At 46.2% G+C, this 22,616-nt stretch overlaps 1 protein-coding gene across 2 annotated transcripts in view; it reads right to left on the bottom strand.

Moving 5' to 3' along the window:
- The window catches only part of VWA2 (von Willebrand factor A domain containing 2), a 417,877-nt gene that overhangs the window by 87,154 nt on the left and 308,107 nt on the right, over positions 1–22,616 (bottom strand). For both annotated transcript variants that reach the window (XM_069611869.1, XM_069611870.1), the window contains one exon: positions 4,463–4,570. In XM_069611869.1, the coding sequence (XP_069467970.1) occupies positions 4,463–4,570 (108 nt within the window). The remainder of the gene's footprint in view (positions 1–4,462; positions 4,571–22,616) is intronic.

Raw genomic sequence — 22,616 nt, 5'->3', positions numbered from 1 at the left:
TTTCCATCTCTATTATTCATGCACATCTTGCTCTTCCACTTTCTATCTCTATTATTCATGCACACCTTGCTCTTCCACTTTCTATCTCTATTATTCATGCACACCTTGCTCTTCCACTTTCCATCTCTATTATTCATGCACATCTTGCTCTTCCACTTTCTATCTCTATTATTCATGCACAGCTTGCTCTTCCACTTTCTATCTCTATTATTCATGCACACCTTGCTCTTCCACTTTCCATCTCTATTATTCATGCACACCTTGCTCTTCCACTTTCTATCTCTATTATTCATGCACACCTTGCTCTTCCACTTTCTATCTCTATTATTCATGCACACCTTGCTCTTCCACTTTCTATCTCTATTATTCATGCACACCTTGCTCTTCCACTTTCCATCTCTATTATTCATGCACACCTTGCTCTTCCACTTTCTATCTCTATTATTCATGCACATCTTGCTCTTCCACTTTCTATCTCTATTATTCATGCACAGCTTGCTCTTCCACTTTCTATCTCTATTATTCATGCACACCTTGCTCTTCCACTTTCTATCTCTATTATTCATGCACACCTTGCTCTTCCACTTTCCATCTCTATTATTCATGCACACCTTGCTCTTCCACTTTCTATCTCTATTATTCATGCACACCTTGCTCTTCCACTTTCCATCTCTATTATTCATGCACATCTTGCTCTTCCACTTTCTATCTCTATTATTCATGCACATCTTGCTCTTCCACTTTCTATCTCTATTATTCATGCACAGCTTGCTCTTCCACTTTCTATCTCTATTATTCATGCACACCTTGCTCTTCCACTTTCCATCTCTATTATTCATGCACACCTTGCTCTTCCACTTTCTATCTCTATTATTCATGCACATCTTGCTCTTCCACTTTCTATCTCTATTATTCATGCACATCTTGCTCTTCCACTTTCTATCTCTATTATTCATGCACAGCTTGCTCTTCCACTTTCTATCTCTATTATTCATGCACATCTTGCTCTCTGCACACCTTGCTCTTCCACTTTCTATCTCTATTATTCATGCACACCTTGCTCTTCCACTTTCCATCTCTATTATTCATGCACATCTTGCTCTTCCACTTTCTATCTCTATTATTCATGCACAGCTTGCTCTTCCACTTTCTATCTCTATTATTCATGCACACCTTGCTCTTCCACTTTCCATCTCTATTATTCATGCACACCTTGCTCTTCCACTTTCTATCTCTATTATTCATGCACACCTTGCTCTTCCACTTTCCATCTCTATTATTCATGCACATCTTGCTCTTCCACTTTCTATCTCTATTATTCATGCACATCTTGCTCTTCCACTTTCTATCTCTATTATTCATGCACAGCTTGCTCTTCCACTTTCTATCTCTATTATTCATGCACACCTTGCTCTTCCACTTTCCATCTCTATTATTCATGCACACCTTGCTCTTCCACTTTCTATCTCTATTATTCATGCACAGGGCACACACCTAGCTAGGAAGCTGCAGGGCCTCAGGTTGGTTAAGAACTAATTCCATGTTTCAGGGTATCCACACAAACTACATCTCAATCCATTGAATCTTCATTAGAGATGATATTTGCAAGGTCCAAGGTTATCCTGAAAACCTGGTGTGAGTGGGGCTCCCAAGACCTTGTCCTAGGTAATGAGATGGCCCTTCAGATGTTTTGGACTACAGCTTCCATGAGCCATTACCACTGACAATGCTGGCTCGGAATCATGGGAATTTAAGCCAAAAACATCTGGAGGGGCCACATAATGCGTAACCATGTTCTAGATGATCTGGATGCAGGGACAGTACCAACAGCTGGTTGGTTGCACAGTGCGTGCAGAATAAATAGCAAAACTAATCAATAATGAATGTGGCGCTTAAGACCCTGGGACCATGAAAAGAATATTTTAACATACAGGCAAACATGCGTGCAAATAGATTTGATCATACGGCACAAGTATAACTCCCTCTGGTTCGGTGTTGCTGCTGAAACATAGTAATAATGTGTTATTTATATAGCGCCTTCAACAAGGGTTTTACATACAATTAGTATAAGCCATCCGTAGTTGGTACTTATTTATGGACCTTGGAAGGATGAAAGGCTGAGTTGGCCTTGTAGGGATTCAAACCTGCAACCTGCAGCTCAGACAAAGATCGCAGGAGCGAGCATCCAACCTAATGAGCTATCTTACCAGCTGTATATATTCACATTGCAATTGGGAGAGGATTTTGCAGTATGGCGCAATTTTGTGAAGGTGGAGTATAAGGCAACCTACTAGTCGGAACTGTTGGACCGCGTGCACCGGGAATCCCCCGGGCATCGGAGGATAGGGGGTTCCGTCATGGGGGGGCTGGACTGCTCATCACTCACCAGGACACCATCTCCCCTCTCCTACTCATGTGTTCCAGTGACTCGTGGTGCCCTGTAAACGCCTAGCCCTGGTCCTGCACCCGCAGCACTAGCAGTCACGGGGGATTACTGTACATTTTGCATAGACTTGCATAATAGCCTGGCACTTAAGGGGTTAAATACACACTTTTGCAAATTACTAACACTGCAAAATACATTCCACCTTCAACAGAAAAGGAACTTTAAGATAGCCCTCAAAATTGGCAACGATTATAATTTGCGCAACACAGATTCTAACATTCGTATCAAATGACAGAATCGAACATGTTTCAGAGAACTTGAAAATGATTTGAAACAAACAAGAAAGAAATATCACAAACGTATTACGTAAACAGGAAGAGAAAGCAAGAACAATTCTAATTATTTAAGACATGAGAATCTCTTTTGATCATGTATCTCACAATTTGGTGCGACTCACTATATGCAATCGCCTTTGCTATTTAAGTGACTAAGCATTAAATTGAGATATGCAATACAATATAGAGAATTACACCAAATGACGAGGCACATGAGCAAAATGGCTCTCATGTCCCAAGTAACCAAGAAATGTTTTCTTTGATTATCGATTGCTTTTTTCTCAATTGTGTTTGTGCTTTCTCGTCCTTTTAAAATAATTATTTTGTAATATTGTATGTATGTGTGTTGTAACTCCTATAGGGATAAGACTTTCAGCACATGTAAGTGCATATGTCCCTACTTGGAAGGTGTTTGCCCCCACCCTTACATGTGGAAAAAGAAGTCATAATTATTCAGCATAGTACTACTGTGACAGGCAATGCACTTATGTAAAGTAGGCAGCAGTCACTACTCTCAGCCTGCCTGAGGAACCTCTCTCTGCCCACTTGCCCCACACCAGCATAATTCGGGGCCTTCCAGCTCGCGTTCCGGCTGCACGAATATAAGAGCTGCTGAGATGGTGTAGAACGAGCTTTGCTAAAAGGCCATGATTGAAACTGCAAGTACTGTGCTAACTGGGCATGATGTAAGCTGGACATACGACGACGTCAACTGGAAAGGCTATGTTAAGGGGCCATCCTGGGTAATGCCAATGTAGTGTTAAGTGGGCATAATGGACTGGGATGTGCTAACTAGGCAGAACTGAAAACTGGCCATAATGTGTTAACTGAACGTAAAGGACAATGGCAATATGATGTGACCATAACTAGGTGTTATAAAACTTGTCAATGATGGCTTAACTGGGCATAATGAAAATTGCTGATTCTGTGGCAACTGAGCATTCTAGAGTGTTAATGATTTTCTAGGTGGGCGCAATGAAAACTGCCAATGCTGTGCAGAATGGGCCCTACAATGTTCTGACGGGATATTATGGATACCAGCCGTGTTGTGTCAACAGGTGATGAGGAAAACTGGCAATGATGGGTCGGAGCCCATCGGGAGCAGAGGGTGACCTTTTCACCTACTGCAGAATGCTTGGCTGATAGTTCTAGTCATCATTGTGCCATTGCTCGTGATTCACAGGATTTAAGATCAGCATTTCTTCTGCTGGGGTATGATGTATATTGCTGAGTCACTGTGACAGGAACATGTGTCTGCTCTGCAGCCTATCTGTATACCAGGTACACATTTATCTAGGGGTACAGGCTCTCATTTGGTGCGGGAGAGGAATACCGCTGTACTGTGCAAGACTTTGGGGTAATGCCTTATTTCATGAGGGGGATCTTTGAACAACTTCTAAAATCTGAGAAATGTTTTGCCAATATATCTGGAAAATTGCATTGCAAAAAGCAGTTTAGAGCCATTATTGCAAAGGATTCTTGTAAGGAGAATCCTCCACTTGCCCCAAACCCGCCCCCGCAAATCCCATTTAAGGGGTCCCTCTCTCAAACTATAACCACGTGTGAGAAGAAAGGCCTGTGACCCAACCTTTGACCAGGGAGGCTTTTTGTTGCTAGTCCAGCTCTGGCCATGTATCAGTCTATGGTATGGAAGACTGGCAATGAAGACTACACAGAAGCACATTGAGAGTTAGGCGATGGCAGACGGCATAAAAGAGGCCACAGTAATCGACAGTCTTACCACAGTTGGCATCTCCTCCAAATCCAACGGGGCAGATGCAGTGGTACTTGTCGAACCCCTCCAGTACGCAGGTGCCCCCATTCTGGCAGGGCTGGGAGTCGCACGGATCTACAGAACAGGGACAATGGTTTTACTTATCAGGAGGAAACTAGCATCAGTCAATCTCATGACAGTAAATAAGTGTGGGGCGTGTTCTCTGGAAAAGCACAAAAGGAACTTGAACAAAAACGTGCAGTAACCCGGAAGCGAAATACCTGGTCTCCAAAAAAGAAACCAGTTCCCTATCATATTGGTTGCCACCGGTTACCAGCCCACTCAGATGGAGACTAACTAAATTGGTCACCATAACATTGCAGTTGCTGGACAGACCTATGGGTCCATCTCAGACGAGCATAGAGTTAAATATTTTCTTTAAAATGCACATTATGTTGCATCTAAAGACCTATCGAAGTCTGCCTTGTTTGGTTACAACAGGGCAGGTACACATGTAGTAAGAGCATCACAAAACATGCCCTCTTCTCTCCAGGCCCTGCTCTCTTGCCAACTGCAATGATGCACATTTCCCCTCTGGCATGCATTCCATGTTCCTGCACAACAGCAGTGTGTTCATGTAACCAACTGGGATGTTGCACAAATTCACCACAGAATCGACTTTATTAGTAAGAAAGTACTGTCTCCAACAGTGGCGTCGCCAGGAATCAAATTTAGGAGGGGCACAGAGGAGCCAAAGGCAAAAGTAGGGGGGCACAGACAAAAGTAGGGGGAGAACATGGTCACTGCTCGTCTTAAGTAGGGGGGCTCAAGAGCAGGGGGCAGGGTTTCACAGGGTTTCACAGGGGGGGCCCGCCCCCGCCCCCACCCCAGACCCTCTCTAGCGACGCCACTGGTCTCTAAGCAAGGGGTCTGCAACCTTTCACTCTCCAGATGTTTTGGACAACAACTCCATTCAGCCCTGCCAGCGTTGTCAATTGTGAGGGATGTTGGATGTTTTAATTATAGGTAATATATTGGGGTAATATATTGAGAACATATAAGTATTGTATCTGAACTGTCTGTTTTAAACAAACACATGTAATTCAATTACAATTGTGAGGGATGATGATATGATATGATAGGCTATTTATAACGCGCTTATTACCCAGAGGTTTCTAAGCGTGGACCCAGGGATGGAACCAGTGTTGCTCCATGTTGTCTTGCTTCCAAGACAAGCACGTTGCCCCTAAGCTATCCTCCCAATTTAACGAGTTGGGAGTTAAATTGAAAAGCATCCGGAAAGCCACAGCTTGCATACCCCTGCTCTAGGCAGGATGGATGGACGGACGGACGGACAGGGAAAGATGACTGGTTGAGCAATGCAGGTATGGATGGAGGGATCAAGTGGAGCATGAAAGTGGGGATAGGGGGATGAGAGGGGGGTAGAGGGATGGAGGGACGATGGGAGGGATGGAGGGATATAGGGATGGATGGAGGGATCAAGTGGAGCATGAAAGTGGGGAGAGGGGGATGAGAGGGGGGTAGAGGGGTGGAGGGACGGATAGAGGGATGATGGGAGGGATGGAAGGATATAGGGATGGATGGAGGGATCAAGTGGAGCATGAAAGTGGGGATAGGGGGATGAGAGGGGGGTAGAGGGATGGAGGGACGGATAGAGGGATGATGGGAGGGATGGAAGGATATAGGGATGGATGGAGGGATCAAGTGGAGCATGAAAGTGGGGAGAGAGGCAGATAAGAGGGGATGGTAGAGGGATGGAGAGGCGGATAGTGGGATGATGGGGGTGATGGAAGGATGACAGAGGGATGGATGGATTCACATACACTTTTATAGCATATACTGACGAAGAGAAAATTGTCTTCATGGAGTGATGACATGAGGGATAGGCAAACCCACCCCAAAACACACAAAAAGGCATCCATCTTGTGTGATGGCTGGATGGCACACTGTTTGGTGACATTACAAAGGCAAATCGTACATGCAACCAGACCCGTCTAAATGGCTCTAGCCGTAACAGTGACCATACAAGCATTGGCAATGCCAACAGTTTGGGCTTTTGTGTAGGCATGGGAAAGCCGTAGTGGTATTAATTGCCCATTGTTGGTAGCAGGTGCAAAATGATGTGATGACCTGAGCATCGAATAGCAGTGCCTGGCAAAAGCTTAAAACGTATGCATAAGCCAATAAATGTTGACTTTGCCAATGCTGGTTTTAAGCAGGACTTCAGTGAATGACAGGCAGAGTGCCTATACATCGAGTGGCTGAAGATAGTCCTGGTAAGACATTATATTACACCAGTCGCATTTAGTTATGCAATGTTGATTTATACTGTGAACTTCTGCCACCCAGGAGCAGTCGCCAGGCACTCTCATTAACTCTCAGAAGACTGTTTTGAAGAAACACTGGCAGGCACTTTGAATGCAAAGCCTGATGGTAAGGCTTAATTAAAGCAGGTCAAAGAGTTGCCATGAGGAGGTGTTTTGGGCAGGAACTGGGTAGAAATGGCCATAGGGATTAGCATGCCATGGGCAGTCAATGTGTGGGCTCAGAACCACACAACACCTATAGACCGTGGGCCGGATTCATCAAATTTTTTGCACGGTTCAAAGTGACTTTGCACTGCCGACACAAACCCTGATTCATGGAACTGTGCAAAGTGTATTTTTGCCGTTCAAAGTCATTTTGTACTGCAAAAATGACTATGAAGTGACTTTGCACGGCAAAAATACACTTTGCACAGTTCCATGAATCAGGATTTGTGTCGGCAGTGTAAAGTCACTTTACAGCAGTGCAAAGTCACTTTGAACCGTGCAAAAATTCCATGAATCGGGTCCTATTTGTCCCTCTTCATATGTTCCATTCCTCCCTGCCTGTACTCCAATACAATAGTTTAGGCTTATAGTTACCGCAAGCGACACCTAAAATCCCAAACTAAAAAGGGAGGGGATGTGAACAATTATGTTGTCACCCCTGCAATCATGGCACCAGTGTTCCTTGATCCTGGGCAGACCCTTGATTTCCCTCCACCTCAGCTCCCTTGTCTTGGATGTGGAATGCATGTTCAGGGCCTTATGCCAGCCATCCCTTGCCACAAGGAGGCGGTAAAGCAGCTGCCATTAAAATGCAGCGCACACGCCATCTCTGAGCCGTGCTGGTTCTGCACATATAGTTCACATACTTAAAAGCCCACAGCTCTAAGCAAGAGGCATAAGAAGTGTCCATGAAGTAGCAACACGAGTAGACTTGCATTATAAATCACAAACTGAGATATATATATATATACACAGTCCTCTGACAGAAATGGAAAGTGAACTTTGATATTAAAATAGGGCCGGAATTGTATTCCACTGCCACAATGATTAATAATCGCTGAGAAGCTGCCCAGAAAGACCTGAAACTAGAAGGAGCGCCCCCATTTCAGACCCTACGCAAAGTCTTTCAAAGAGGTAGGTCAGAACTTACACACGCTTGACAACGGAAAACATCTACATGATATGTATATCCCCCCCACCCCAACTCCTTGCTAGTGCCAGCCTTCAGGATCCCCCACTCTGCCCGGCAGGGTGCCCTCAAGCCAATGGGTGCTACAGACAGAGAGTTGTTCTCTTGCAATGCTCCCCATGGCAGTTTAGGGTGCAGGGGGTGACCTCAAACCAACTCACAAGAGAGTTGATGGATGTCCACGATATTATGAGAGGGTGCACGTGAGGCGGGTGAGCACACCTTTCACATTGTCCCCGTTCCACTAGGGCTGGCATCTGTGCCACCATTAAAGTTTGCCATCTTTGGAGGAGAAGCTGTGATAAGAGAGCATGTCTGCCATGCGGCACTGAAGACTGTATGCCAGGGCTTTGCCCGCCTGCCACACTTCTTCGGTTATGCTCTCTGAAGGCATCATGAAGTATGACACAGACAACAGACTTCAAGGTCAAACAAATATTTTTTAACTGAAATGTCAGGATGATTAAAGGCCTAACTTACCTTACGCTAAGGTGGGATTTCCCTGCCTGAACGAAACTAAGGAAAGTCTGAGACAAAGAGTTCAAGTCTGTCTGTGTCCAAAACCTATCCTTGCACTCACAACTAAAGCTAACCCATGTGTAGGGATATCAAAGTCAAAAGAAATAGTGTTCAACTTAAAGTTCTAGACCCCTTCCCCAAGCATACGAAAGTTCCATGACTACCTTTCTCCAGTTCAAGGTGATATAGTTCTAAATTAAACTTTTGAGTTCCCTTTTCCAAGTTTCAAGTAACACAATTAAAACCAAAGGCCTCGAGACTCCGTTCTCAAGACAACAAACGTGGTCCCTTAAGTCTAAGGGTGCCCTTCCCCAAGACTTCCACTACGCCACTTATACTTGCTTCAGTCTTTCCAAAAAGTCTTAGCAAAACTCCAGGTCAATCTGACCCTCTTTCTGACTTACCTTGCCAGTTCATTGGCAGTGGTTTCACTGGACTGCTTCACAGTGTCCTTACCTTTCACCATTCAGGGCTCTCTGGTCTAGGCGCAGTTGTCATATCAGACAGTCCACCCATCACAAGTCGCGCAACCAGGATCCCTGGGTTCCTCAGCCCATACAGGTTCCTTGGCACTTGCTCCTGTGCACCAAGTCACCTTCCCTTAGTTACTTTTATTGGCTTCTTGGCTTTATGTGTGTTCTTGCACTCCTCTGGCTTCTCCTTCCTACCATTGTGGCTCTGCCACCACGTGCCACACAGCTCTTGACAATCTGTGGCCTTGTCGCACTGCATTCACTCAGAAATGTTCACAGTTTGGCTCCCTTCAGCCTTTAATGTATTTGACTTCATTCAATATTGTTTATTTTCAATTCAGCGTTCAATGTGCACTGAAGGTTTCATTCAGTTCTGTATCCAATATGCACTTATTTGCTTTAATGTTAAGTTTCCATTTAGTTTGGTATTCGACATGCATTTATTTGCTTACTTTCGTGGACCGCTGCTCACTCGCAGTCCCATAGGAGTGCCCGGTGCCTGAGTGCTCTTCCAAACCTCACTGGTCTTCTGTATTTCTTCCCGGTGGTGCCCGTGGCATAGTCTCGGCTTCCGAAGCCGGGAACTCCACCAGTGTGAGCCCCGCTCTCCTACCATGTTTTTATCTCTACACTGCAGCAGCTCCAATGCTTCTTCCTGGATGCGGGCGGTGTCCTCTCTGCCCCGGGCTCCTCAGCAGGTCCTGCTGCTCACTCTGGAACATGGAAGCTCCCAGGCTTGTGGAAAGTACACAACTCACTTGTACCAGGTCCCACAAGTCCACTGGGATGACTGCGGGCATCTTGGTACTTTCTCTGGTCCCACCATGGCTGCCTCCTCACAAGGGTCTTCTGTTGGTCTACCTGTTGCTCTCTTCCTTGCTTGCCTGGTCTCCCTTTATAGACCAGCAGCCCCTTGACAGGCTGCAGGAGTGGATGCTTGATTAGCACCGTCTGACCATAATTAAAGGGACATGCCTGACCCTCACAACTCCTTGTAGGCATCTTCCTTGACCCAGTACTAAAGTAGTGAAAAGGAGTAATCTTCATTACTCTTAATTGCCACTTCTTCGTCCCAGTTCTGTAAAGTGTCACATGTGGGGAAATGAGGGGATCTGGCTTTTAATAGCTCATAAACGGTCGGGGGGGTTAGGTTGGTTGTCATCGGGGAAACGGGGATACCATGTCTTGCCTGTGGGCACCCCACTCTCAATCCCTAAGAACCCTCCACCCAAGTGATCCTCCCACGCTTCTCCACCCCCAGGGTCTGGATCCGATAGCAATGGCTGTCCCCTGGCTAACCTCTGAGGACTGTGTGAAGCCATTCCACACACAGTCCATCTGCTTCCCGCACAAAACGCATAGTCACTTGTACCCCGGGAAGACACAGCCTACAGCTGCCGTCTTCCCCTGTCATATTCAGCTGGAATGTGACAGTCCCGAGTACATAAAAGCATCTCAAGAAGGGGGAAAGCACACCTTGCTCCAGCATGGGCAGCCTAATTTAAATATCAAAGGCCCCATGGATCTGCTTTCCTTTGTCCTCCGGCTGGTAGCAGTGCATACTAATGAGAGATAAGTGAAGCAAGCCTGAAGGGGCTTGGTTGCCGGAATAGACAACAGGAAAGGCGGGGCTAATACCCCTTTGGTATGCAATGTGTCAGCTTGTAACTAGTTCCCACCCCTCTGTATGAAAGGTAGTGAAATGCATCTCTGGGTCCACTATTTACCATAGGCAAACCCCTGCAGAGCTGACCGCTTTCAGAGGGGAGAAGTATGTGGTTTGGGGAGACAGGAAGTCTGTTCCCAGCACAAACCTCAAGGGAACCCTTACCTTTAATCAAGAGTCACAGAGGGCTCAGTTAACCAGAGAGACACTTTGATCTACAGCAGACAGGGAGATGGGTAGGACTTAGGTATATGTTGTCACCCCCTTGTCTGTCCTGTTGCAGAGCACTCTGGTCCTGACCTCATCCATAACAGAAGATTGTTGGTGGGGACCCAGGATTGATTCATTAAGGTGGGGTTAGCCTGCACCAATCATTGGGGCCCATTTGGCTTTAAAAGAGGGCTGAACCCCTCACTTAGCAGAAGACATCGAAAGGAGTAAGAAGAAAGACTCATTTGGACCCGAGCTGAAGGTACAGTCTACCTTACATCTTCTGTCAGTGAAGGAAGGCCAGGAGTTCCAAGAGGGAAGCAAGATCCCTCCCCTAAACATCTCCCAGGCAACAGATACCGGACTCAGAGGACCCGTCCAGCAGCTTCAGAACCAGTACCCAGCCAGCACACAGCATGCCCTGCTAGGTTCTGCCAGCAAGCTTCCTAGGTGGGAAGTGGCGGAGAGTCTCTGGACTAAGGACAAGGCTGTTGCCTGCAAACACTCTCCTGAGCTTTGGGCCATTCGCCTTGAAAGGACACGATCCCTGCAAAGAAGCTAGGAGGAGTGCCACACAAGCATCATCCAGCGTCCATCCTTCAAGGACATTTCCGAGCAGTCGAGTCCTCGAACTGCATCTGGCTGCACCGCTGACTTGTCATGCCGCAGTCACCAGAGCCATCTGAGACACCTCAACTAGCATTCCAGATCTGCCAACCTGCACAGAGACAACAATTCTTGGGCCGAGCCGCTGCACCAGACAGCCTGCAGCCGTTCGTCCAGCCTTGCTTGCCGAACTGCCTGCCTCCTGGTACCCGCAGCTGTCTCCCACCACTAACTCTGTCTCAAGGGCTGCAAAGCACCCTGGAACCACCTTGATGCTATCGAGCACCAAGAACTTCTTCAGCACCATGTACATTGTGGTTTTGCCCCCCCCCTGGTCCTTCTGTGAAGACCCCTACAGACAGTTACGACCCTTTGCCCCCTTGGTGCTGAAACCAAATAACCTTGAACTGCAAGACTGATTACCAACTACCCTCCTGTCAGTATCCAGAGTGCATCCCTTTTCCTTTGTGGAACTGTCTGTCCTCTGTGTTCCTTTACAGGGTGGTCATATTTGTAGTGTGCTTGAACTGTCTGTTATAGTAATAATATAGTAAAAATAAAGTAGATATTTGCATACAACCTTGAATGGACAGTCCCTTTTATCACTGGGAAATAATTGTATTGTTGCTGTGTTACAACTAAAAAACAATCCAACGACCTTGCAAGACTGCTGTTCCGTCAACGTTACCAAAAATTGGACAAGGTGGTCTTATAATTCACTTGTATTCCAATCTGTTCATATCCCCTTTGGTGTCCTAGAGGTGTGGGGTTGATTGATGGTTTAGAAACCGATATTCATCCCTGGACCACTGATGCCCCAGAATTTGATTTGTTACACATGCCTGACCCTCACAGCTCTTGTAGGCATCTTCCTCACCCAAGTACTAAAGTGGTGAAAAGAAGTAATCTTAATTACTCTTAGTTGCCACTTCTTCGTCCCAGTTGTGTAAAGTGTCACATGTGGGGAAATGAGGGGAATTGGCTTATAATAGCTCATAAAGGTCGGGGGAAAGTTAGGTTGGTTGTCAACGGGGAAACAGGGATACCATTTCTTGCCTGTGGGCACCCCACTCCACATCCCCAAGGACCCTCCACGCAGGAGATCCTCCCACACTTCTCCACCCCCAGGGTCTGGATCCAATATCAATGGCCATCCCCTGGCCACCTGAGAAGAGGATCCAAGGGAAGTAGTAGTGAGAATACCCTCAGGTTTCTCACAGCTCCCAAAACTTTAGAATACTCTTCCCCCATCTGTTCTCTGTGGCCCTACTTTTCTTCTGTTCTACTTTTAAAATGTGTGTGCTCTATTCCTCAAACTCCCAAGATTGTCACTTCATATTAATTGGATTCTGTCTGCTCATTAATGTTTTTTCCTGTTTTTGTAACCTATGTGCAATGCTTAGGCTCAAGCCTTTCGTAAATTCAAATAAATGAACACTGGAATGCTCTGTCACCCACTGAAAACCAGACACTGCCCAGAAAAGAACCGAGTGCACTGAACCCTGAGGCAGAGCCCTCAAAGCTGTGATCCAAGCCCTCACCTCAAGTGCAAAAGAGGGGAAGCAGTTTTGGCAAACCAAAATATCTCTCTGAAGAGAGCAGGCAGAGAACCTCTCTGCCAGAGAGACACATTCCCTGTGCTGGTTGGCATTGGGGCACATCTGAGGCACAGCATTAGTGGTAATTCAAGTCATCAAAACTCAGAGTCAGATGTCCATAAAGGGGACCAAATAACAAGGAGGAACTCCAGGGAGAGGAAAGCTAACCGGTCATTCCTGGTATCATAATTTACAAAACAAACATATAGACCGATCGCTGAAGGGACATCCCATAAGAAGAACTAAGACGTGGGGGGCCGTAGCAATTCCAGCTCGTATCGAAAATGTTTTCCTTTTAATCCTACATTGTTTATATATAAAAGAAGAAATACGAATAGTAAAACAGTTTTACATAACCAACAGAGCACAGGAAAGACCAATGAACAATTACCCAATAGCATCAAGATTAATCATTCTATAATTGATCACTGGTGCATGATGCGCATAATGTTACAAGTGCAAAACACACATACAATCACAAAATAAGACATTTAGACAAATATGGTAACCAGTTTAAGAAGAGCAATACCTATAGTGCTGTATAATAGTGCTCTTATTTTGTGATTCACAGAACCTGCCGTTGCTTGCCCTGTACGTGCTGACACTACCAGTAGCAGCAACTGTGGATAAAGAGCTTGCAAACTTTCTTTGTAATCATTAGGAGCTTCTTAGCTAACCCCACACCCCTTTTCATATATGTGTATTCTTATCACGCTCTACTTTCACAGCCTGGGTTTTAGTGTACATGTGTCTTGGTCCCTGAGTGCATGTTGTTTGACTCAAAGCTATTCAATGTGTGATCTTGTCCACATTTCCCTTGCCATATTCACTGCCTTTGTCCCCTCATGACATGATGAGGCCAAGACAGATCATTATTTCATAAGTCAAATTAAACTAGATATATGTTCTAAATATATTTTAGAACTATTCCTGAAATATCACTGTGAAACTATTTGTCAACTAGCTTGGAAAATCATATCATGCCATTGAGAAAATATGTGAAAATATGCACAGTAATTTAGAAGAAGTGACACAATGTTTGTATGTATGTAGGCATATAGGTGATTTGTATAGTACAAACCTGAATAGAAAACCGCAGATACCTGTACAAGTAAGGAAACACGTATAAGGTAGAGGAGAGGATGGTATGTGGGGTAAGGATCGGGGACGTCGCTGTTGGTATCCTGTCCCAAACAGTCATTGTAAGGGATCTTGATGAGTAGGGCCTTCTTTTCAATGGATGGGGTGGGAGGGGGGTTGGGGCCAGTTGGGTGATTTTGTGTATGTCATTCCAGAGTTTGTGCTCTTTGCTTTTCTCCTCTTTGCATTTCTTAGATCTGAAACAGGAGAGGTCTAGGTATGTCGTGTTGGCCAGAGATGGTGAGTTTTTCAGCCAGGTAGGATATGCTCTGGTCAGAGGGTCTTGTAGGTGAGCCGGGTTGCCTTGAAAGCGATCCAGACTTGGAGGGGCAACCAGTAACGTTCCACGAGGGTAACCATGATATAGGAAAATACTGAGATATGAATTAGACAGACAGAGGTAGGGGGCCTCCAGTGCCACTTCATAATGCCTATGGCTGGCACATATCATGTAATCTGAAAGGGGGACCGGCCCGTCCTTGATGGAAGTGCCCAGTGAGTGTGGTCTCTTGGTTGACAGCGTAGTTGGTAAACCCTGTTACTTAAGAAGTTAAGAGACTTGCTGATTCTGCCAGGTGGCACCCTGGGCTTCGTTTAAATGCATGAGCAATGGGTGCATTGGAAGCACTGTTTTGCCCCAGGTGCCCTCTTTCAAATGTTGCCAATCCAAAGGCCATGTGGGTTTAGCATCTCTTTGCCCTCCAACTCCACCTGAACTGAATTGGGGACTGCTGCTAAACTTCATTCAACTACTAACCTTGGCGCCGTGCACTTAGTCTACCAAAGGTTGGGTCGAGCCTTTCATCAGCTCCGGGCGTCGACAGCGGGCACATGTTGGATTGCTGCTGAACGCACGGCCTCAGAAGAATGGTTTCTGCTGCTCTGGGCAACATTGTCTCTCGCCACAAGTGATCGGTTCCTTCCAGGAGTGGCCAGTACCAAGCTCTTACTCACCAGCAAGGGAAACTCAACATTGCCAACACCAAATGGGCCATGATGATAAGGAATCCAGTTCTGTGAGATGGAAGGATTAGGAGAACGTGAAAAGGAGGTTCTACTCTCTAGCCGGCCACGCTACGTTGACTGGTGATGTTTACGGTTGTTGGGTGGTGTCTTCTATTTTCTTGCAGGTGCAGGAAATGCCTTGAGCCATTTAACATCCCCTTTCCATGGAATGTCCATTTGCTTATTATTATAGTCGTGTTAACCGTGGGTATTGTTAAAGGGCCAGTGTGACTTCCCTACCACAGATGCCAGTTGGTTCTACTCTGTACGTCTGGATTAACAGGTGAGGAACGCTCACCCACACCAACAAGCACCAGGTCAGGGGCCCGAAACCCCCCCAGAGCCACCATGAAACCACACACATTTCTTCCCACGAGGCCCCAGCATGCCTTACTCTGTCTGGGTTCACCACCCTCCGGGGACGAAGGCAAGTGGTGGGCGTGGGGGCGGGGGATATTCTCCTCCTTCCCACCCCCACAGGTTTCACCACGGTCGCCAAGGATCTGCTACTCTCGAAAAACCTTGCTCCTGACCTTGAAGAAATAACTTTCCAATGTGTTCATAACATGTAATGACTACATTTAGACAAAGTGGATTGGAGCAGAGAATGTTGCCCTGTCCCCACCTCCCCGGGAAGCTCTGCTCCTCGTTGATTGGCTGGACAGCTCAATAGTGTGCTTATGTGTCCTGGCTGCTGGGAACTCTGCAAAGAACCACTTGGAACTGTCATCGGGTAAACCGGTTTCAGTTTTTCCATGTGTTCGAGCTCCTTCAACCCTTCAGTCTAGTGGAGGGGAGCCATCCTTCAAGCAGACTTCTCTTGTGATTGCTGCAAGCATGATGGAATGCCTTTCTGCAGGTGTTGTACTCGTGGCCCCTATGGAAGCTGACCTTTGAACCTAAGGATGGCTGGAGAGATTGGCCGCTGCGACTGGGCCTCTGGAACGCAGCAGTGATGACTGGCGGAGGCGTTCGGGAGTTCTCTTACCCAAGCTAGGACTGGCCTATAAGACAATAGGGCAATGCCTGAAGTCCAGTTCCAACATGCTACTTTGGGTCCGTATTTTTCGCCAAAGCGATTCAATTCTTTACCAAAGTGGATCAGTTTGAGGAGTCGATTCACTGCGTAGCTGGTCGTTTTGACCAGCTTTAGTGAACTAATATTCTTTAAAATGCAACTTTTGCAGCACATTTTACTGCAAAACTCGACTCAAACAGTCTGTCACAAAAGGAACAAATTGAGATTTGTGATTGTGGCCAACTTTTTCATTGGTGCCAGAGGCTCCAAGGACACGGGCGGGGAAGGGTCTTGCGGAGAGTGCTGGCTCACCTCCCTAGCCTCAAAGGGGGATGTGTGGTGGTGACTTCTCCCTTAGGGAGAAGGGACACAATCTCAATTTGTTACCAATCACAGCAGGGCTAGCGACACTGTGCAAGATGTCACCACAGAACCTTCGAATGTTAACATATTGTGGAGTCGAGATGCTTCCAGGAACTCATTTAGAGATGTGAAGGAGGCCCACCTACATTGCAGGAGTCTGCAACCTCTGCCTCTCCAGATGTTTCAGACTACACTCCCATCAGCCGTGGCTAGCAATGTCAACAGAAAGTGATCGTAGGAGTTGTAGTGCAAAACATCTTGAGAGCCGCAATTTGCAGACCCATGGACAGTTTCCTCATATTTGTAGTTTTCTGAGTCAAGAGTTTCTCTCGCTTCAACCGTTTTAGTTTATGTTCACTTATACCGCACAACTTTACCATTTGCATGGTCTCCAGGCACCGCTCACATGGGTCTGTAAGAAAGAGGGCGCAGTGGGTTAGTGAGGGAAGCAGGATAGGATATGGGTTGTGCACTTCTGTTGATGTTTGCAGAACCAGGAGGAACTGGTGTCTGTGCGGGTCTGCTTTTTAAGTGTGCTTTAATTGTGTGCACTGGCTTGTAGTGTCCGGAGGGGTAAGGCTCAGCATCTGGAAATGTTTGTTGTTTCCGGATGTTTGTTGTGGTGGATGTGCGGTTTGTGTTTTTCGTGTGTAGTGGGTTCTGCCCTTTATGGAGTGTGTGGTGCTTGGGAGGTATGCGGGAGAGGAGCAGGAGCTGAGCGTGGTTAATACGGTTAATTCATCTAAGTGCAATACATTGGCTACCCTCAAATTCATCCAAGTGCAATACATTGGCTACCCTCAAATTCATCCAAGTGCAATACATTGGCTACCCTCAAATTCATCTAAGTGCAATACATTGGCTACCCTCAAATTCATCCAAGTGCAATACATTGGCTACCCTCAAATTCATCTAAGTGCAATACAGTGGCTACCCTCAAAATTCATCCAAGTGCAATAGATTCCGTACATTGGCTGCCCTCTATGCTGCACCTAGATTTAACACAGAGGCTATTCTTGGGTTGCATTTAGTTTTATTTTGTGCTGGTTAACCATTTATTTACAAGGGATAACTTGTGCAGTAAGTTGTGCAAAGCTAATTCGTGCTAATGTTTCATAGGCAGCATTCCATAAAAACACACGTTTGAGTTTAATCGTGCTGGAAGACTGTTTTTCCTGTCCTCCAGCTGCTGTTTCCGTATAAGCGTGCAGCACATATGTCCAGTTCAGGCATCTAAGATTTTGTGACATGTATTGGATTTTGCAATTTGTCAATTGCTCCAACATGAAAAATGCTGCAAGGTGCACAGGGTTACGGTCCTGTTCTAGAATGTGTGAGTTGCCAATCATAGTTGTGTGCTGTTTCTTAGGAAAGCATTGTGTGCTATTCTACTCGTTGTGTATTGTATACTGTGCAGTTTTTGCTGCACACTTGTATGCAATTGACCTAGGTGTGAATTGTACATTGGTGCCGTCTCTCAGGCACAGGTGGCATGCTGTTAAAGTATGTGTGGGTTGATTCTGCGTTGGGTTCCAGGTAGGCTGGACATGTGGGTGGTATGCTGGGGGGCATGTGGGTTTGGAATGCTATGTGCAAACGCTGGACAAAGCTGGCAATCTGACCGTGCGCTGGGCAGTTATGGGGAAACTCGGCCACTATGGGTGTTTCCGCCAGTTCTCTGAATAAACCATTTATTCGTGGCACCTTCTGTGGCGTTGCTACAATCGTACAGAAGTAAAATCAGGCCTTTACGTGGGCAGAGGACACAGGGGGAGGAGACCTGGCAGTTTCCAAAAAAAAGTCCTTCCGAGTCGGGGAGCTGCGGGGGCTCCCTAAATTCCCCTAGTTGCCCCAGCCATTCAGGCTGCTAGACGCCAAGGCATATGTTCTACTTTCCAAAGCATCTCACATCCAATCAGATTTCTCTTGTATGCGTGATATCTTCTGGTTTTAGAAAGAAAATTCCTATACTTGCACCCTTCTCTCCCTTTCTTCCTTAATTGTAGCGTCGACCCCCGCCAGGCATCCCTTTAAGTAATGAGATGCAGCAATCATCACCCTCACACCGTGGGTGATAGGGTGAACATCTTTGCAAAAGGATGCCTGGTGGTGGTAGGTGCAACAATTAAAGAGCTATAGGAGAAGCGGAAAGTGGCCCTTGCCAAAACCCAGTGCTGCGCGTTAGGCCACCCGCACTATAGGCCACGTCCTCTGTCAGAGTGCCCCCAACTCGATTTAACATCCCACTTCAAGCACTGAGGCTAATGCAATATTTGCGTGCTGTTGTAGGTAGGGTGGACTGTACATTTGTGCAGTCTTTGTGGCACATCTGTGTGTTCTTGAGTTTGGTGTAGTTCAGGGTCAGATGCTTTGAGAATTGTAGTCCAAAACATCTGGAGAGCCAAAGGTTGCAGACCCCTTGAGTAGGTGAAATGTACATTGAACTAGCAGCTATAAGACCGTAGGCCATGCAAACGGCAGCGTTGCGCATTTATAACGCGCTTAATATCCAGAGGTTTCTAAGCGCGGACCCGGGGATCGAACCCGTGTTGCACTGTGTCGTCTTGCTTCCAAGGAGAGCACTTTGCCCCTGAGCTATCCTCCCGAGACATAGCTTATCCTTGTTGCTGGTCAGTACTGTTTGGAGAAGGGCTTTTGTAAAGAGCACAGGTAGTTGAGCGCCTCGCAAGACTCAACACGCGTTGTTTTGACTGCGAGTTAATCGCTCTGCAACGATACAGATGCCATCCTTTCATTGGAAGGACCTGCCTGATAGCCACGCTCACATGTAGGGAGAGATTTGTGTTTGTGAGAGGAGCGGGGTCTTGATGCGAGCTGAATGAAATGGAGACTGTTTAGACTGGGGATCTTTCGATTAGCGTCCAGCAGCCTCCCCCGAACCCCCACCCCCGCCTGTGGAACCCAAGCCTGTATGTGCCTGGGCAGGCCAGGTAGATTTGCCTGCCGCTGGGGGCTTTACAGCAATAAATCAACAGGGCTGCCTTTGCGTGCTGTGCTGCATTGCCATGGCAACATGGGCCCAAACAGTCCCGTGTGTCATTCGGGATAGGACTTAAATGTTGAATCCCATTACTGCCAGGCCGAAAATGTGGCGGGGGTTGTTTTCGGTTTTTTGCACCTTTTTTTGCACAAATAGATGGTAAACGGGGTTGGGGTATTAATAAGGCATGGCGGCTGCAGGGGGTCTCCCCCCCGCATTTAACTGCGATAAAAAGTGCAAAAAAAGGCACGAATATGTGTTGTTATGGTATTTAAATTATATCGCGCTCATACACAAGTGTTTCAGAGCGCGACAAGGGAGGGGAACAGGGGGAACAAAAACCAACGGTCTTACTAGGCCCAGTGACATTGAGAACACGAAGTTCACAGTGGTCACGTAGATCTGTGTCATGTACTAAAAAAAGCACACCTACGGCCCCATGTCCCCTATCCACGTTCTGAAGATTGTACCCAGTGCAGGACAAGACAGAATGTTTTCAGGCAGAGCTGGGATTTTTGCCACCCTAAATGGCATCTTGCCCAGGGGTAGCGCACCTTGGATTAGCTGCTTTTATGCGTGATCAGGCGAGACTGAAGTGGCAGCAAAGGCACCCGCCTAGTTGTGTCACCTCCAAGGGTACATGCAGCGACGGCGTCAGGGTCTTTTAAACTTGTTCAAATGAACGAAAGGGGCCTCCAGCCTCAGGGGGCCCACCCGCAACTGTCCCCATGTTGCCAGTCAACAGTCTCATAACACAGTAATATGTTGTTTTCTCTAGTTTCGATTTTGGGCTTTGCAGCCGCGTTTTCTCTTCCCAAGGGATATAGAGAAGTGTTATCACCTCATTGCGTCACTTAATGGATGTGCCTTGAGGTGACCGGTGGTCTTGGCCGCCACATAGACATGGGTGAGGGTCCTGATGATGGACAATCTTGCCTACACTGCAGCGTTCTCAGCCCATGGAGGCCTCAGCATCTTCAAGAATGTGGTCTTCAACGGCAGTGTCCATCGCGCCTCGAAGGACAGGCCACAGGAGATACCGAAAAGGACAGGCATTGAGAGTGTCCCAATGAAAGATCTCAAAGGCTTCCTTCCAGGAGCACATAAAATGCCCTTAACTCCCTTATCCCTATTTTCAGAAAATTCTCAAGAAAAAGATTTCAACTTCCTAGCAAGGCTGGGACCTTTATGGGTATGCAGCAATGTTTTTTTAAAAGTCAAACACTCCCTCGAGCCGCATGCCTATGCTCCCATGTTTGCACGTATTTGTTGATCCGTGGCGAACATCTAGAGACTCAGCCATTCTGACGGCAAGCTGCAGCAGCGCGGACAGCTAGCTAGCTGCGGACCTCATCCTAGATACACAGGATCAAATTCAACGAAAGCACACATACGGTGCTTGGAGTGGGGAACTCGAATTATTTTTCTTCATCAACCTGTGTCACTGTAAAGAAACGCCTCAGGTATTCCACCATTGTCATACATTGCTGACACTTTCACGTCAACTACACTTGTCCTGAAAACGGCACCCGAAGATTGGCTACCTACAGGGGGCCAGAAACACCACCGAGGGTCGACTAGATAGATGTGAAGACAATCATACCACATTTGAAAGTCACTGATGTACTAATCCACACTGCATAAACTGTATGCCAATTTCCACTGTATGAGGTCTATTTGAAATGCCTTGAACAGTGTATTGCTACCCGGCAATTACGGGCAAAAACAAAAGGTTCGGTTGATAGCTGTGTAATGCTATTTTTTATCAGTCACATGAATAAAATTGTTATTGTATGAAAAGCAATTTGGGTGTTCTCTCATGCACAGACCACCGACAGGGATCTGTACAAAGCGTGTTGAATCTATACTAGGCCAGAGACAGACAGGTGGGGCAGCCTAAGTCCCTGTTCCCATCATAATAACAGCCAGCAAGGAGGCCTTCTAGAAATATGGCCTTTCAATTGTATTTTTCCTACTTTTTAAAGCTCCAAATATTTTTTGGGAATAAGAGAAAAATGTCCCACCCACCAACAATGCAGATAGGATTCTAAAATGGACCCCTGGGAGAAGCTAAGAAAACGCCCAGATAACCACTTGCAGTCAGTAAAGGGCCCAAAGAGCGGATGGCTGGTAAAGCGAAATTGTTCTTTATGCATGTGATAGTAAAAAGCCCAAAGAGCGGATTGGCTACCAAAGCGAAATTGTTCTTTATGCATGTGATAGTAAAAAGCCCAAAGAGCGGATGGGCTACTAAAGCGAAATTGTTCTTTATGCATGTGATAGTAAAAAGCCCAAAGAGCGGATGGGCTACTAAAGCGAAATTGTTCTTTATGCATGTGATAGTAAAAAGCCCAAAGAGCGGATGGACTACTAAACCGAAATTATTCTTTATGCATGTGCTAGTAAAAAGCCCAAAGAGCGGATGGGCTGCAAAAGAGAAATTCTTCTTTATGCATGTGATAGTAAAAAGCCCAAAGAGCGGATGGGCTACTAAAGTGAAATTGTCCTTTATGCATGTGATAGTAAAAAGCCCAAAGAGCAGATGGACTATTAAACTGAAATTATTCTTTATGCATGTGCTAGTAAAAAGCCCAAAGAGTGGATGGGCTACAAAAGCGAAATTCTTCTTTATGCATGTGATAGTAAAAAGCCCAAAGAGCGGATGGGCTACTAAAGTGAAATTGTTCTTTATGCAAATGATAGTAAAACGCCCAAAGAGCGGATGGGCTACTAAAGCGAAATTATTCTTTATGCATGTGATAGTAAAACGCCCAAAGAGCGGATGGGCTACTAAAGCGAAATTGTTCTTTGTGCATGTGATAGTAAAAAGCTCAAAGAGCGGATGGGCTACTTGAGCCAAGTTGTTCTTTAGGCATGACATAGGTTCCGAATATTCCTGGCTTTACGGTGATTAATATCCAGAACAGCATATAAATACATGAAGAATTTGGTGCTGGGGCACCAGCGCATTGAAGCTTTGCCCGCAGTCTTGGTGCACAAATGTATGCCAAAGATTTCCCAGAAAAAAAAACATTTTTAAAATATATTATTTTCCTAGAA

Source organism: Ambystoma mexicanum, chromosome 8 (genome assembly GCF_040938575.1).
Source record: "Ambystoma mexicanum isolate Mex_15411 chromosome 8, UKY_AmexF1_1, whole genome shotgun sequence".
Classification (NCBI taxonomy): Eukaryota; Metazoa; Chordata; class Amphibia; order Caudata; family Ambystomatidae; genus Ambystoma; species Ambystoma mexicanum.
Note: the sequence above shows the minus strand (reverse complement) of the source record. Positions and strands in the feature narration are given on the sequence as shown.